The sequence below is a fragment of the Suillus plorans genome (assembly GCF_016647745.1).
Source record: "Suillus plorans strain S12 chromosome Unknown HD556scaffold_6, whole genome shotgun sequence".
Classification (NCBI taxonomy): Eukaryota; Fungi; Basidiomycota; class Agaricomycetes; order Boletales; family Suillaceae; genus Suillus; species Suillus plorans.
The window spans coordinates 838,470-855,007 of record NW_024537390.1 but is presented as its reverse complement, the minus strand read 5'-3'; the positions used below and the strand labels follow the sequence as shown (position 1 = coordinate 855,007).

Sequence of the window (16,538 nt, the reverse complement as noted above, 5' to 3'; positions counted from 1 at the left end):
TGACCGAATGAATCCGCGGGGAACCAGTTTGAAGATCTAACAACAGCTGCAAAGACCGTTTAGCCCCTGGAACTAAATATAGGCGTAAGTTGCAAAGGGAAAAGCTTATTTAAGAGGTCCGAAAGACCGTGACTTTGTAGATTGGGAGGGACCCGCTCTGATCGGCTTCGCAAGTCAAGTTTACCCCATGGTAAGAAGCTGAAATGGCGGTCGCCGGCAGTAAACATGACAGACACTACTGCTCTGCAATAAGAATGCCCTTGGAACATGAAGCGATCGAGAGACACGCACAATATGATCTGCAGCTTGGCCGCTCATCGACCAATACATCGTTATTGGAGATTCGGAACTAGTCCAACACAACACGTTGCCATTTCTGGTGACAGCACTCTCCAGAGCCGCAAGGTGGCGGGAGATATGACAGCAGGTGATGGCCTGGAGGCTCAGCGCTCAAGCCTCAAGGAACCAAGGCTGCGTAATGGAAGAGCCTCGCGGCCAAAAAGATTTAATGATCATCTGAGTAAAACACCCGCGGAGGCTGCGTGACATCCGGTAACCTGTCACAAAGGTTCGTTTACCCGCGGCATCACGAATCATGCACGCATAAACGTACGCACCAGTGTTGTTACATACTAAACCGTGATACAATTGAGTAGAATGATCATTCCCACAACGACAACTTTGAAGCTCTTATTCCAGAATTTCCGACTTCTAGGGCCAATCAGGGTCCATAAGCCCTAGGGTCGTCCTATTTTAGTAATCTGTTGTCTAAAATAGTACTCGTCCGCTTTTTCACAGGGGACAAGCCAACATTTCGATTGGCTATCCCCAAATTGGCGTCACGCTGCAATTGGCTGGCCTCTGCATCTGCATCCTGTAGCTTTGCTGTTCAAACTTATCATACGGCCATTTACCAAGTTGTAAAAACTATGGGGGCGGCCAGGGGTGCGCGTCCCGCGAAGCTGGGATACTAATAATAGTATTGAATGGTGTAAAAATGCAAAGTTTAGCCCGTTGCGAAGCGTCCTGCTTTGAATTAACCACTATAGGTTAACAGGTTAAATAATAGTTAATTACTTTGAGACGATCCACTTCCCATGCTTGAGGCTTGACACCCCCGTACTCTCTTCACCCTCACGCAGGCATGACATTAGTTCGTAGAACAAAGCGCCACTTTCTGGAACCAAACTCATCCAATGAATCGAACCACAACCGACCAGTTGGATGCGAAACATTATCTTCTGACCGAAGAAGCAACAAATTCATCGCGGCCTGCCGCCTTCTGAAGGGCCTGTCTCAGATATCAATGTGTATTCCTCATTGTCATTGTTGTCGGCATCCTGCCCGTGCTCATCATGCTGATGACAAGGACTTTCCCTACTTCTCAGGGCACAATACGGTCCCGGGACAATAGCAGAGGATCGAACGGAACAACGATAATGATTGAAATTTTGGCAGACCCTCGTATTCATTTTACTAATTACTTAACCGATTATAATCATAACGGGTTAGTAACAACACTAGGTGACTGCTACGCACAGCAGCTAGGCCACAGGGGGATCTTCAGGAGCTTACACGTGGAGCTTGAAGGGCTGCCACAGATCGATCAATAAACGTCATAGATTTCAACGTATTGACCAAGCATTCACGACGCACAGTGAAGAGAATTTTTCGTTTGAAACAGCGTGAACGCGTGCAAGTAAAGTTTGGCTTGGTGGGCCGGCAAACCGCGGTGCACACCCATGGCGGCCAGTAGTACAGCCAGTTCACCTCCGAGAACGAGTCTAAATGATCTATCACCAATCAGAACCCACGGAATCACTAGAACTTAATAATGACTGGTTGTCACGTTCCATCATGTGTTTGGCGGAGAGAAAAAATGTCAATGCGAGCGAAGAGAAGGACAGTGGTATCGAGACTCGAGAGAAGAATGGCAGATCTAGAATCCAGGGCTGGACACTGACTCGACAACAGTTTACAGCATGATGGAACTTAGGCACAATCGATTAACTCATCAGCTAGACCTTATATCACTCCGCTCACCTCATTTTTCATACACCTGCCTTCCTCGAGGCTCGCGGTCGGATAGTAATCTTGTGCTGTTCTATGGACTATTTGCCGAGCCGTTCAAACTGCGATGTCCGGTTTCGGTGGAGTAAACATTGAGTAAACATCACAATTTCCAAGCTAGTACTAACTTCTAAAACTCGCCCTTCTTTCTTCTGAGTGAATCTGAATCACAACAAGCGATATCGATACTAGTCAACGAACCCGTTGTCGCCGATCTGGCAGCAGAGACCCAACCGGCCTATGGCGTGGCATTAACCCGTTGCAGCCCATTAAAAATCTGCATATCTCTGGCCGGCCAATTGACTGTGCAACTCAAAGCATCCGTTTTTTCGGGCATGTGCAGTGCGTTTCCATGTCCCCATGCTATCTATAATATAATATAAGATCTCACACCCGTTCCACAGATGAGGGGCACATGATTTCCGCGGACAGTTAACACTAGATGGGTCAAGAATTAGGCTAAAATCAATTTTGGTCACAATACGTCTTCTCCGGACGCTCCGTTTGCACTCCGTTCCTCAGAGTTTCCTGGCTAGTACTTCTGTAATCGTCACCTCCTTTTTTACTCATGAATTTGGCCCCAGAGGCCTTAACCGTCTGTATCTTCGGAAATAAGTGCCTGAAGTAACTCTCGCCGAGTTTCCGCACATAGTGTTTCGGGATCTGTCCCTCGTCCCCGCGGATCCGTGTGCAGGGAACGGTGCTCGTGTGTGTACATCAAGTCGCCGATGGGTTCAAGTAGCGCCGTATTTCCTCAAAGTGCAACTTCATTCAGTCAGCTTCAGTCACGTATCCTTCTGACATTCCCAGACTTCCAGACTTTCGAGGGTTGCGCTTCCAATTCTCGCGTGCTGATACTTGAACCGCCTTGATGTTTGCCCTACTAATACATTAGCTTTTTCTCATTCATCACTAGCTCCCGGCCCCCATGACCTCATCACCAACTCTTACTCTATCGCGATGCGCGACCATGAACAACAGCATCATCATGGGCGAAGACAAGCTGCCTATAGTCTCCTTACCTGATTCTCTTCACAAACAGTCACTGGAAACCTGCCAGCAGGAGAGACTTGAATGCTCACAGCAGCAACAACAACCCGCTGTGGTCGTCACTCGTACCCACTTTTTTCTGATCATGGCGAGTTTATGGATTGGCAACTTTACTGCTTACTTCAACGAGACCACCGCTACCACTGCCATGCATATCATCGCAGCTGACTTCGACGACCTCGCTAACCAAAACTGGATCGCAACATCATACTTGTTGGGCTTCACCGTCACACAAACTCTTCTTGGCAGGTTCGCTGACATCTTTGGGCGTGCCCAAGTGTTCAATGGTACAATGCTTATTTTTGGTGCTGGAACCGTGTGGTGTGGGCTGGCCACGGTATGTTCCCATTTGGTCTAGTGTGTCCATGGGGATTTCTGACGTACCCACGCATTTCAGAGTATGAATTCATTGATTGGTGCCCGCCTTCTTCAGGGTATAGGTGCCGCTGGAAGACAATCCGTTGGCGTGATCATTGTTTTGGATCTGACAACGGCAGACTCACGAGGTCTGTGGTTGGGATTTTTCAATTGTGCCTCTGCAATCGGTCTAGCGATTGGGCCCGTGCTGGGCGCGGTCCTCTCCGTTGACACAAATTGGAGATGGATATTCTGGATCACTCTCATGCTCATTGCGGTCACGCTGGTCATTGGAACAACATGCGTCCGATACCCTGTTCCTCATCGGAAGCAACGCATCGGGTTACTTGCACAACTAGGAGAAGTGGATTACATTGGTTCTGTACTTGCCATTGCGGTCTCGAGCATGATATGTATTGCCATTGAGATGGGAAACAAGCTGTTCCCTTGGAATGTAGGTACATGTCTTCATAACCATTTCGTACTTACATAAACTGCATTTTCTAGTCGGCACCTATCATTGCTCTCTTCATCGTTGGAGGTCTCCTCATACCTGTCTTTGTTTTCTACGAGCTCAAGGTAGCCGAACACCCCGTTGTTGATATCCGGCTTTTCAGCATACCGAATATCCCCATTACTTGTTTGATCAATTTTCTTACTGGAGCTGGCTACTTCGGTTCCGTCTTCTTCCTTCCCCGTTACTTCATCGATATCAAAGGTTCCAGCCTCATTCAGTCCGGGCTACAGATGTTCGGCCTCATCCTCACTCTCGGCATCTCTTCGGTTGCAGGGGCTAACATCCTCGCGCATACGGGGCAAGTGCGCCTTATTGGTGTAGCAGGCGGCGTTTTATATGCGCTGGGTAGTGGTTTAATGTTGATGGTGGGACAGTACACACCTGCAGTGACAACCATCGGCTTTTCCATTATCACGGGCATTGCGTCCGGTCTGCTCTACCAACCTTCCCTCGTCGTTGGACCCATGTCTGTCAAACCCCATCAAATTGCAGGAATCAGCGGGTTCTTGTCTTTTCTACGGACATTGGGTGGTACATTTGCCACTGCACTCCTCACGGCGATATATGAGACTAGTTTTACGGAATCGCTCCGCGGAAAACTTCCAGACTCGTTGGTGAACCAAGGTCTTGAGCTTGCGGACAACCATGCCGCTTATCCCGAGTACGAGAGTCAGATCCTTGCTGCACTCGTCAAAGCCTATCACTTCGGGACGATACCGGCTATCTGTTTTGGCGTTATCTACGCTATAGCAGTGGCCTTCCTCTGTAACGTGGACTTCATCCCAGCGTGGAAACGGAGATGGATAGCAAAACAAAAGAACGAGGAAGCTTGACCATCACGCGTGGATGCTTACTCTCTGCATACCTTATTGACGCATACTTTTGACCCAGACACGCATCGCATCTTGCATATTCTGTCTTTTGTTTTTGTTTTTGCTCTTGCTTCATTTCACGGGAACATATCCCATCACTGATATGACTCCGTCGGCTTGACAAGTAGCATTGACGCCTTGCTTAACTACCTCACGGACATAATAATATGATGGGTAGAATAATTATGTCTGTATGATCTATTTAATGTTCTAGATAGCATTTGGAGTCGCTACAAGCGTCTTTTGTTTTACTATATCGGGAGACCGGCGTAAACCGTCGTCACCCCAAATGACTTGCTTATGAGTCAAGGCCGTCAAGGGCTAAAATTTGAACGATTTTTTGGAATGGCTGGTTCCGAGACCAGAAACTGGGGGGGAGATCGGATCTGCATCCCGCTGGAAGGGCGAATGGATTGCGCATCACGCACGGTAAACCCGGAGATCGCATCGAAAATGCATTATAGAACTGGCGCCTCAGATATCCAGTGCTTAGTTATAGAAGTTACGGCACACATAAATCCCTTTGCAATTGCGATTTGCTGAATGAAAAGCGGACACGCGCGTGTGCTGTGTTTTCGACCCTTGAGACTTGAAACTGAAATCCCAGAGACCGAGTGATCAATTACACACAACTGCCATAAATGGCTCTCCGGGTGAACGCCTCCTGCATTCAACAGACGAATACGAATGGTTCTGTTTAGTGACAGCTTGATCGAGAACAGTAGCATGCAGGTAGCCTCTGGCATGTTAGAAGGGCACGGAATGGCCAAGAGGCTTTACTACCCCAGATCCAGCTGCCTAATTCGACGGGAAGTCAACCATTACGGGAATACTCTTCGATCACAGACCGAGGCTGTGTGTACTTGCCCAGTGGCTTGTACGGAATATGTGTGAATCTATGCACATGGTTTCAATTATGGCGAATAGCTGTATGAGAACAATCACGGTACACACCCAAACGCACTTGGGCCTCCGAGAGCAAGGCCACGTTCAGAACCGGTCCACTGGGGAGCCGCGGTGATCCCGAGCACGAGAACCCGCAACCCATATTTATACTGAGGCGTGCCGAGAGCAGCCCCATTTTGAGCGTCAAGCACGGTGATTAGATCGGGAACAGTCGCGACCATCTACACGTTGATACTTTTAGCACGGACTTGGGAGTAAAGGAACATACTCTCACAGTTGGTATTGCACCATCCGCGGTATGTTCTGCATACAGATTCTCGTTCTTGAATGGAATGATGAGTGTTCCGGTGAAGCGCTCCATGGGACAATCAGGATCGTCGTCATCAACATCGTCATCCACGGTTAACGCGGTGATAACGACTTCTCCAATCGTATGACCTTTGTAGACACTGTCACAAATCAATGGTGCTGCGTAACATGAGTTCGAAAAAAAACTGACCGCCTTCTCACATCGGTGATCTTGCCCATGAACAACACTCTTGCAGAGCTGGAGCCACCTACGGCGTCAACAAGAATTGACCCAATCCGAGACAAACTCGATTGTTTGCGAGCCAATGCGATAGCTCGTCCAATGCGCCAGCTTAATGATACTGTGTTCTTGATCATGGCATTATCCACGTAATCAGCCTTCAGAGGGCAGCTGGCCTGTCCTACGTACGTCCTAATGCACACGATGCACCACATAATCATCACGCATAGTACTCGTGACACATATCACCACTCACCCCATTTCAACACATGCCGCGCGTAAGGAAGCATCGACGTCAATGTCACGTTTGGCCTTTGTCATGATCTGTAGACAGTTCGTCGATTTTGACTGAAAACGTGAGAGGGAAAGATACCATAACGTTCCCATCTCCACTGGATATAGCGCTCGGCAGCATCTTGGCTCCAGTGCCGCTGAAGTCGTAGACACTGGCCGTGGTTTGATGCCACTTTCAAAACCGTAAACTTGGAGCACACATCCAAGATCAGAATGATACTGCTCACAGTGGGGTATGCACGGCCCTGTATATAGGTGATGATTTAGACAACGAACCACCTGCTTGTTGCTACATACCATAAAGTCCCCATCTATGCATGGTATATCGGTGTATTTCGTCGATCCCAGAATCATCTACAGCAATGTCAATATTTGTCTTCACTTGACGAATTGAAAAACATACGTTAATCATACCGTTGGAACCCCCGATCTCTATCGCGCAAAGCGCTTCTGGTTTCGCAATCTAGAAGTGTATCGTTAGAGCATTACAATAGTCGGACCAGCGAAGATTACATTACCCCTATCAAGGACCACAACTCCGCGCTAGCCTCTTGATATCTAATGACCAAAACAATCAGGTATCACCTTTCATTTATGCAGCGGAAATACTGACTCGTTGCCAAGTAGTCTCTCAGAGGACACTTCTGGGCTACCCATGCCTCCACCCCATCCAACCAGTGCATTCGACGCAAGTGACGAAAAGTCAACCACTCGCACTGTTTCACCTGACCGTACGAGTTCTCTCAGCTCCAAGAAAGTATGCAAGGGGGACCCGCCACCGCCGCATCCCAGTACATAGCAGCCATCTGCAATCCACTCCAGATCAACCTCGGACAAGAGCCATTCTCTCTTTTCTATCCTAGGCTCGTACTCCAAGATGTCACTCGCAGAACGCATGACCGGCGCCACAACGGGAGAGGCGGCGGCGGATGCTACCATTTGTGGCCGGGAGGCGGTCTCCCCGGTAGAAGCTTCAACGTGCAGAGGATCGTCGACCTCTAGCCAACTTGGACTAGCGACGCCACTCCAGTCTCCGGCGGCCTTGACATAAAAACGGCAACGGCCGCTGGTATAGGCGATAGGAATGACCTCGCTCTCCACTATGGCGACACGGTGCGGATCTGCTCCGGAAGCAATTGCTCGAGCGATAGCCCTGGCTTCAACATCAGCGCGAACTTGTAGGATGGTTCTTGTGGATGTGTCTTCGAAGGAATCAATGATGCCTGATATCTTCAGATCGAGATTGAGTATCAATGGGGAGGAGAAGGTCATTTCTTCATTACCTGGGCAATGGCAGCGCCAACAGCATTCGCGACGTCGAAGTGAGGGAATCTGTGAACCCGGCTGATGCCCGTAAGAACATCTGGAGCAAGGATGGACCCTCCGCCGACCAGGTAGACTGGGATATCTTGGGAAGATGTTTTCATGGCATCAAGGTAGTTCTGGAGCATCTTCTTGATAGCACTTTGAGCGCCTTCGATGATCGACTGCCCAATTCCGGAAACAAGACTTTCGTCTCCAATGTTTGAAGCGCGACCTGCTGCAACAACCACGTCGGTAGCGGTCAGTGTAGAGCCACCAAACACTATAGATTCAGAGGTGATCCGATGGCCAACAGAATTAGGACCAACAGTGACCTTCTTTGTGACTGGGTCCTCTCGGACAACGGAACCCCCACCAAGGCCAATACTAGAGCATAGACAATCAATTTACCATGAATGCTTGACACACTGTCAAAACCAGCACCTGGTAACATGTGGCATGGAGAAGTTCAATAAAACCCCACAGAACTCGTGATGAGCGGCGGCTTGACGAGGGAACCCACTAGGTCTAATGGGTTGTCAAGCAAAATTAGTATGGTTGCTAAAACTTCTACTTTGTTCACGAACAGCAACATTCCTATGTCTGTCTAGATAAGACAACAGTGAGCCTGTTGCCACGAAGCTGAAGGTTGTCTCAGTGACACACCGTTGTGCCACCAATATCAACTACCAGTGCGGATTGCTTTGAGATGCCTGACTCCAGTGCGGCCAAGAACGCGGCGCCGCGCATGGAATTCGTTGGGCCGGACGAACTTTGAGGAACATCATTAATTGATTATGATAACCCTTGTCATCGAGACCTCTTCGAGAGAAACACGCACAAGGTTCGAATAGGAAGACGCGCAGCTTGTGCGCAGCTGAGCAAGGTGCCATCATTGCTCGTGATGAAAACGGAGCACTTCAGCTCGAGTGCCTTGGCTGCCTTCTCGAACCCTATTACCGTCTTCTTGGCGTATCGCAATAATGCAGCATTCAGGATAGATGCGTTTTCACGCTCCAGCAGCCCGATGGCCGCAACGTCCTTGGAGCATACGACGTCCATTCCAGGAATGCGCTTGCGTACAATCGCTGCGACTGTTTCCTCCTGTTGGATCTCAAAGTCGATGGGGGCGAACACCGAGGAGACGACGACTGCATGTATGCCCTGGAAATCATCTCAGCTGCATCCAACGTGCCCATCATCGTTTCCGTACCTGGCGGTTGATTTCGTCGCAGGCGGATTCGACTTGCGCAAGGACAACAGAAGCAATCTCACTTCCGTCAATTTGCAGGCCTCCTGAGAGTAGGAAGTGGGGACCTTCGAGTACTGCGGGAAGTGGACGTCAGTATAGGACGTCATCGCACGTTCCACAGCAGCAACTCACGATCTCGCAGCTCGTGCGGAAAGCCTACGAATGGTGGTGTTCCATGCGTGAAAGGGCCGCACAGGCGAATGACCGCGACTCTGTCCAAACGCCGAGGATCTCTTTCTACCAATGCATTTACAAAGTGCTAGGATGTACGCGAATCAGGACGCAAGTTGGTGCGTGTACGAAGCGAATCTTACTGTCGTGCCGATACAGAGGGCTTGAATGTTGGACTTGCTCTGAGCTCGTGTCAACACGGACTCGATGGCGTTTTGGATTCCCAAAGTAACATCCGCTGTAGTGAGGTGTTTTGCTGATGCAAGAACCTGCCCTCTTCGCGAACCCTCTGACAGATCGAGGAGAACTGCATCGCTGGTGAACGTTTCTCGAGTCCGCGGAGTGATGCAAATTCAAATCAGGTACGCACGTATTTGTTCCTCCTACGTCAACACCTAAGCGTAGGATGGGGTGTACTGAACTCATTTATGGTCGAAGGATTGCTGGTATCGTCTTAGACAGTCAAAAGGTAGGTGGTTATGATAAGGATAACCAAGATGGGGACCGAAGCAACCGTGGTGCTTTGGTACAACCAAATTAGCAGATAAGCGAAATCGAGGTTCGATTCAGATATCGAGCGCTACTAGTAGTAGGAGCTATAAGTAGTCGTGTTACTTCAACAATAGCTTGGACGATTGCGCGTGACCAGGTCATCGAACCCGCCTGCATAAAGATATTGAGTGATCATTGTAATCGTATCGGTCAACTGCACCAGGTATACCGAAAGAAAGAAGAACAGTGAGCTCACCAACGACTGAGATAAACGGTTCACGTGAATATCAGATGACTGCTCGTAGAACTTGCTATTATTGGTTCGGACATTCCTCGGGTGCAGCACTCACAATTCGGGTCTTACAGCTACTAGCTTTCATGTCCATGCAGACTAGTTTTTTTTCCATCTTACCGCTTCTAGATTCACCTGTGGACTATTAACAAAAGGGCTCCGCTTATTACGATACTTGGTCGGGCAAAATACGCATTGAGGGCGCTCTGCCTGGATATCGTGTCACCGCCGCATGCGCCCAAACAGCAGTAGGTCATTGTCTGTCCACATCTCGTAGCTGCTTTATGCACATGATCTTGTTGGCGGAAGCAGCGAACTTCCGAGTCCTGGGGCGAACAGTAGACCCTGTTGTTTGTCTAGATCCACAAGTAAATATAGAAATGGAATCTGGCCCACCGATATGAAAGGGGAGGGCATCGATAGACGTGCAAACAGCGACGAGGAACTCTCAGCTACTACATAACGGTGTCATCTACATTCATTTTAGGATGAACGGCGGAGTAAAGGGGGACAATCACAGCTAACCAAATATTGTGATTAAGTCGATGCTGCAGCCTGTGATGGATCAGAGAATTGGATTGATATCAGTCGATGCTGATTCGGGTGAAGCACAAGCACTTAGCAGGTTGACCCGAAATCTCTTTGGAGGCCATCGCGAAGCTTAACCGAAAACTACGAGTAACGCCGACAGATCAATTAAATCACGAAATCAGAACCGAGTAAAGACCCGTGAGATATATATTCCAATTCAATACAAGTTAGTTCGATTAGCACATGTTGGTTTTGGCGGCCAAGCCTGCGTCGCGTTTCTTGAGACCAACGCTCATTCATCAAGACATTGCACCATTTTGATCGTCGACGGCCTGCGCAGGCATGGCTAGTCTATCAGATGACGGTCTAGCAGAAGTCCTATCAAACATGCCAGATTTCTCGGCACCAGCCTTTTCTTCCGCAGGCCAACGCAAGTTTCAGCTCCAACTGCTCCTCGATAACAAGGAAAAGCAACTACAGCAGGCCGGAACTCTCGGTCAGCGCGTTCTTGCACAGCAGATAGAGCTTGAAGAGAAGATAAGACAACTCCAGGAATTTGATGCAGAACGTGCAGAAGACGAGGAACTAGATACTGACGCGCGCGAACGCTATCGCGAACTAGCAGAGACCGTCGCTGCTTGGGACGCAGAGAACGCCCAGCTATCTAGTGCTTTTGGCCAAAAAGTGAGTCCTTCAATTCAAAATTCCAGACAAGCGCCTACCGTTGGTCAATGCCACATGCACCCTGCCTCGCCTATGAAATACACAATGCATCATACACTAACGTGTAATCTACTTATTTCTAGCGTCCTCCTACCCAGCAATCATCTCCGACCCTACCGATCAACGATCTTCCTCGAGAGGAGCCCGAGCGCTCCAAAGCCTCAGCTTCATCTGCTGCCCAGTCTCGTCGTGCCAAAAATGCTGCCCATCGAGCAGACGATGTCGGCAAGTTTCTCTCATTCTGTTTGCTTTTGCTTTCACAGCTCACTATTTCTCTAGAATTTGCGTTCGAGATAGGAAGCGGACTGCTTACCGAAGTGCGACGGCTCCAGAGCCTTCTCGGCGAGCGTGACAAGGCCATCCAAGACATGAAGGAGGAGAAAGATGACCTTGAAAAGACCGTAGAGTCTCTACGTACCGCGCTTCGATCGCAAGAACAGAGCTCAGGTCGGTCTTCTAGTATTCCTTTACCTCGTGAAACTTACTTGCCGCAGACAAGTTCAAAGAAGAAAACTGGAACCTCGAAGTTACTCTCCAAGAAGTCCGTACCCAGTATTCAGACTCGCAGTCAACAATCGTGCGCATCGAAGGCGAGCACAAGCGGGTTACGAAACAGCTCAACAACACTCGAGAAGCAGCAGACCAGTACAAAAACGAATTACAGCGTGTCCAAACTGCATACGATGATATGAAAGCTAAGCACGAGACAGACGTGGCACAAGCGCGTAAGCATGCTGCGGGTCTACAGCGCGACAAGTCAGACTTGCAATCCGCGCTGGATGTACTGAGGGCGGAGGTAGAGAAATCAAGCCGTCGCCTCGGTCCACGATTCGGGAGTCCACTCACGCCTGGTGCAAGCCAGGGTAAAGAGTACTCGACCCCTGCTGCAGAGGATGATGATGTCTTTACCACAGCCAGTACCACCAACAGGCGGAAAATGGACAGTTCAGCTGTGTTTCAGCCTGACGCATTCGAGGATCTTGTAGACATTTCCCCTGACCCGTCACCATCACGCCCATTCCATGCGAGCAACCACCCCAATAACGAGATCGAGGCCCTTCAGCAGCGGCTTGCCCACGCCCAGAGGCAGATCAGTACCCTCAAGGGCAGTTTGCATCGCGAGAAGGAGATGCGAATGGAATATAAGCGCAAACTAGAGTCTTCCTCTGGGTATGTACATGCTGAGAACGAGCCTCCAGAAGATGAGACGAATGACGATGACGAGACTGAGACTAAACATCCTCGCCGACTGACGCCATACCGTTCTGGTGGTGGCAGAGCCAGAGGCAGGAGAGGGAGAGGAAGGTCTTCCCTTGTTACCAGGCTCGGCATGGCAGCGCAAAGCCCCAGTACTACATCTGACTACAATGCCTCTCCTCCACCACCCATACCGCTTCTCCCCGACTTCGCCGATGATATTCTTTCCGACGAGGGTAACGCAGAGGGCGAGCCGGAAGAGCAAAACCTTGACCCCTTACCTTCTCCTTCCTCGAAGCGAACAAGCGTTGACGGCATGGACCCAGTGTTCGCAAATGTCCTCCGCAAGTCTGCGTCATACAGCGCGTTCCCAAGCCAATCTAGCCCGCTTCGCCATTCCCTGCTGGCTCGCTCCTCCCCTCGCGGCGTTGGGCGTGGTGGAGCCCCACCACGACGCGCTCGTGGCGGTGCTGCTTTCCAGGAGGCCAGACCGGCGTCCCTTGTTGGGGAGCCTGAGGCTTTATCTGCAGAGCTTGGCATTACGTCTGTTACTGAAGATGTTGAAGTCAAGGTCACCGCTGAAATGGCGTGTCAGACCGACTTCGAGGACGTGACGGTGCTCGTACCCTCGCCCTCTTTCCTAGCGAATGACACGGGTGTACAAGTCGAGCAAGCCCTTGAACCTGTGCCAGCATCTCCCACCACTTCTGAAATGTCGTGCCAGACTGATGAGTTCTTTGTGGTGCATATGGAAACAGCTGTGCAGCACGAGCCTACTTCTCCTATTGCAGCCCGCACAAGCTTCTACCAAATGCAGCCCCCCGATCGCGTTTTCGTCGCACGGAGCTCGATGAGGCGTACGACGCTTACACAGTCTGATTTCTCTCGTTCGTCAGAGGGCATCCCCGGTGAAGCTAACGGCCGGCGGCCCATTCCGGGTGGTTTCTCCTCTGAGGAGGAGAGTGACATCGATGTTGACATGGACGACGGAGCGACGGAGACCGGTGTAGAAACAGATACAGATGTGGACGATTACCACGACGCGCGGGGGAGTCTTGCTACAGAGTCACGGGAGGACTTCCATTCTGTGTTGACGATGACGGACAACGACTTTTCGGAGAGTGATGATGAGAGTGTCAGGGCGCTTGGAAACTCAAGGCGGTCGTCAGTATCATCTACAACACAACATCGGGAGTTACTCCATCGTGACACAGCTACCTACGAGGAGAAGGGTGTTGGTATGGATGACGTTGAAGAGCCGAAGGTCATCGAGGTTATCAAGGAAGTGGAGGTCATTAGGGAGGTGGAAGTCATCAAAGAGGTAGAAGTCATCAAAGAGGTCGAAGTCATCAAAGAGGTGGAAGTCATCAAGGAAGTCGAGGTGCCTGTTGAAGTCATCAGGGAGGTGGAAGTCATCAAAGAGGTCGAGGTGCCTGTTGAAGTTATCAGGGAGGTGGAAGTCATCAAAGAGGTCCCGGTAGAGGTCATCAAGGAGATCGAGATCATCAAGGAGGTTATCAAGGAGGTTCCAATCGAAATCATCAAAGAAGTACCTGTGGAAGTCATCAAGGAGGTCCAACAACCAGTCGAAGTCTTGAAGGCAGTCGAAGTGGCCAAGATGGTAGCCGAGCCCTCTAAGCCAGAGCTGAAGGAAATGTCTGTTCAAACGGATACATTTACTGCTTCACCCGTTATTGCAAGTTGGCAAGACACCTCTGCGTCGTCTGTGACCCCGACTCCCACCCCCGCACCTTCTGTCCCTGTGTCCCCCGCTCTCTTCCGAGTGGGTGCGGCAGTACAACAGTTCCAGTTTGTTCCTGCACCTGCCATTGCAATGCCCGCTCCTCCTTCCCCCTCTCCTATTCGTGACTCTAGTCTCAGTACCACAAGCTTCGGCATCATTCGCTCTGTTACCTCTAATACAGACCATCGACAGTCAGTTGAGTCTACAGTCTCTTCTGGCGCCGACGATGGAACTCGTCGTTCAAGGACCGCCTCTGTTGTGCCCTCTATTGTAGACAAGACTCGACCCCCTATGATGGCCTTGCCGCCACCACCTCGCCAACCGCCTCCGTCCGGCACTATGCCACCACCCCCTTTTATCCCGGAACGGAGAATAGCTACTACGTCATCGACATCGGACGCGCCGCCACCTCGTCCATCCTCCCCCCCACCTCCAGAACTCGTACAGCGCGCCACTACACCGACCTTTGGCACAATGCTATCTGTGCATAGTAGAGGGAGTGCTTATGGTCCAAGGCAGCATGGCTCGAGCATGCCCCCGCCACAATCAAATTTACGGCAGCCGCCATCCACAAGCAGCTTCCGGTCTGCTGCCAATGCTGCGGCGTATGCACAAAACTCGGTTCCACCGTCTGGCTTACCATCATGGGGTGTGCGCGAGCAACAGAGGAGTCAGATGTCGAGCACATCCCTGGCATCGGATAGAAGCGCACTTTCACCACGGTCGTCCATGTCTTCGGACCACAACGTTTTCTTAAACCGCGCACCCGGTGTCAGCGTGCCCATCAACCCTGGCAAGAATGTCGAACAGCCCAACGATAACAGGCATAGTATGTCCACAGACCCTGCTGTCATCCATGCGATTACCCAGACCATGATCGGCGAGTTCTTGTACAAATATACCCGGCGCACCATTGGCAAAGGCTATGGAGAGAAGAGACACAAGCGGTTCTTCTGGGTGCATCCGTATACCAAGACTTTGTACTGGAGCTCTGCTGACCCTGGATCATCAAACGTTTCAGAATCGAGTGCTAAGAGCGGTGAGTGAATTGATGTGATATTCTCTGACGTTGAATTGATGGTTTGTGTGGCCACAGCTTATATCGAAGGTGTTCGCTCTGTTTTAGATCCCAATCCCATGCCTCCTGGTTTATACCAGTACAGCGTCGTGATATCCACAGCTCAGAGAGAAATGAAGATCACTGCGCCTACCAAAGAACGCCATGACATTTGGCTCAATGTCTGTCGTTCTCGTCTTACTTTTGGGTGAACGCTTACATCTGTCTAGGCTTTGAAATACCTGCTTGCTCGTCCCAGCCCTCCGATAACACCATCAGTCAGTCAGAATGAAAATGCGGCCGCTATGAGTCCCATGTCTCAAAGCGCAGAGTTCACAGATGATGATCACCGTCATTTGATTGATACCAGTCCCAAAAGTCAACGAAGTGGCCACAGCAGCCAGAACGGTGGTACCTTCAACACCACGCCGCGGGGCAGCCGGAGTAGATCACAGATCTCTGTTCGAGGGTCTGTAGGTAAAAGGTCTGGAACGCCGGCCGCAGAATACCTCCGATGGGCAGCGCCCGAGAGCCCTTACAGCCCTGCGAAGTCCTTCGAACGAGTAATGGGTCATGGCCATGACGACGACGACCTTGAGTTTGAACTCCATGGTCAATCTCAGTCGGACGACGGGTTCGAAGGCTTGGAAAATGTGCGCGCCTGTTGTGATGGACGTCATACTGTCGGTCACTCTGGTCATCACCACCACACCCACAATGGTGACCACCTCCTTGAAGTTGGCGCTCCCGCACGGCCTGTGTCTCCTGCGTGGTCGCTTCGATCACGAACGGGGAGCACACACTCTCATGATGCAGGCGGCTTGTTTTCATGGGGCCGAGGGGACGATGGGAAGCTTCGCTTTGGCTCTCGTCGATCTACAAAGACTGTACCTAACGCTGTTGGTGATCGGTAGTCGGGCGAACAGCGCCCGTTTTCTCGCTCTTGCCTTGTCTATCTTTGCTTTTCGCGCACCATGTCTCGCTTTCTCGCAGCCTATCCTCCCTGATAATGGTCTTCGCTATATCATGATATAAATCCCTTATATTGTCACTTTTTTTCGTTCGTGTATGCATTATTTCATTTTTTTGCAAAGTTACCCAATACTCCTGAGAACCGAACCGCTCCTTGTATCTCACCGGAACGCTATCTAACATACCACACTCCTTTATTCAATTCAATAT

At 50.4% G+C, this 16,538-nt stretch overlaps 3 protein-coding genes across 3 annotated transcripts; 2 read left to right on the top strand and 1 right to left on the bottom strand.

Annotated features, from left to right (window-relative positions):
- Positions 1-3,205: 3,205 nt before the first annotated feature.
- Positions 3,206-4,827, top strand: HD556DRAFT_1429809 (major facilitator superfamily domain-containing protein; the record flags this gene model as incomplete). Its single annotated transcript, XM_041304851.1, has 3 exons — positions 3,206-3,457; positions 3,518-3,931; positions 3,985-4,827. 3 exons carry the CDS (start codon positions 3,206-3,208, stop codon positions 4,825-4,827), a joined length of 1,509 nt encoding a protein of 502 aa, XP_041165438.1.
- A 717-nt stretch (positions 4,828-5,544) lies between these two features.
- On the bottom strand, positions 5,545-9,920 carry HD556DRAFT_807711 (hydantoinase). The gene is made up of 20 exons (XM_041311690.1): positions 9,691-9,920; positions 9,464-9,635; positions 9,282-9,408; positions 9,111-9,223; positions 8,739-9,061; positions 8,564-8,669; positions 8,485-8,504; positions 8,342-8,425; positions 7,879-8,284; positions 7,209-7,825; positions 7,114-7,153; positions 6,999-7,058; positions 6,893-6,949; positions 6,823-6,840; positions 6,675-6,767; positions 6,558-6,625; positions 6,272-6,493; positions 6,047-6,221; positions 5,821-5,993; positions 5,545-5,762 (listed from the first exon to the last, which is right to left on the bottom strand). The coding sequence occupies exons 1-20, from the start codon at positions 9,744-9,746 to the stop codon at positions 5,681-5,683; spliced, it is 3,012 nt and encodes a 1,003-aa protein (XP_041165437.1). The 5' UTR covers positions 9,747-9,920; the 3' UTR covers positions 5,545-5,680.
- Positions 9,921-10,891: 971 nt separating this feature from the next.
- On the top strand, positions 10,892-16,270 carry HD556DRAFT_1263759 (coiled-coil protein; the record flags this gene model as incomplete). Its single annotated transcript, XM_041299082.1, has 7 exons — positions 10,892-11,319; positions 11,442-11,583; positions 11,638-11,805; positions 11,853-13,876; positions 14,195-15,338; positions 15,396-15,538; positions 15,587-16,270. The coding sequence occupies exons 1-7, from the start codon at positions 10,978-10,980 to the stop codon at positions 16,268-16,270; spliced, it is 4,647 nt and encodes a 1,548-aa protein (XP_041165436.1). The 5' UTR covers positions 10,892-10,977.
- Positions 16,271-16,538: the final 268 nt, after the last annotated feature.

Coding starts and splice junctions, on each gene's coding strand:
- HD556DRAFT_807711 (XM_041311690.1), bottom strand. CDS start 9,746: ATGAGTTCAGTACACCCCATCCTACGCTTAGGTGTTGACGTAGGAGGA. Junction 9,062..9,110: donor GCGACGAAATCAACCGCCAG/GTACGGAAACGA, acceptor GATGATTTCCAG/GGCATACATGCAGTCGTCGT. Junction 8,426..8,484: donor ACAGACATAGGAATGTTGCT/GTTCGTGAACAA, acceptor ACAACCCATTAG/ACCTAGTGGGTTCCCTCGTC.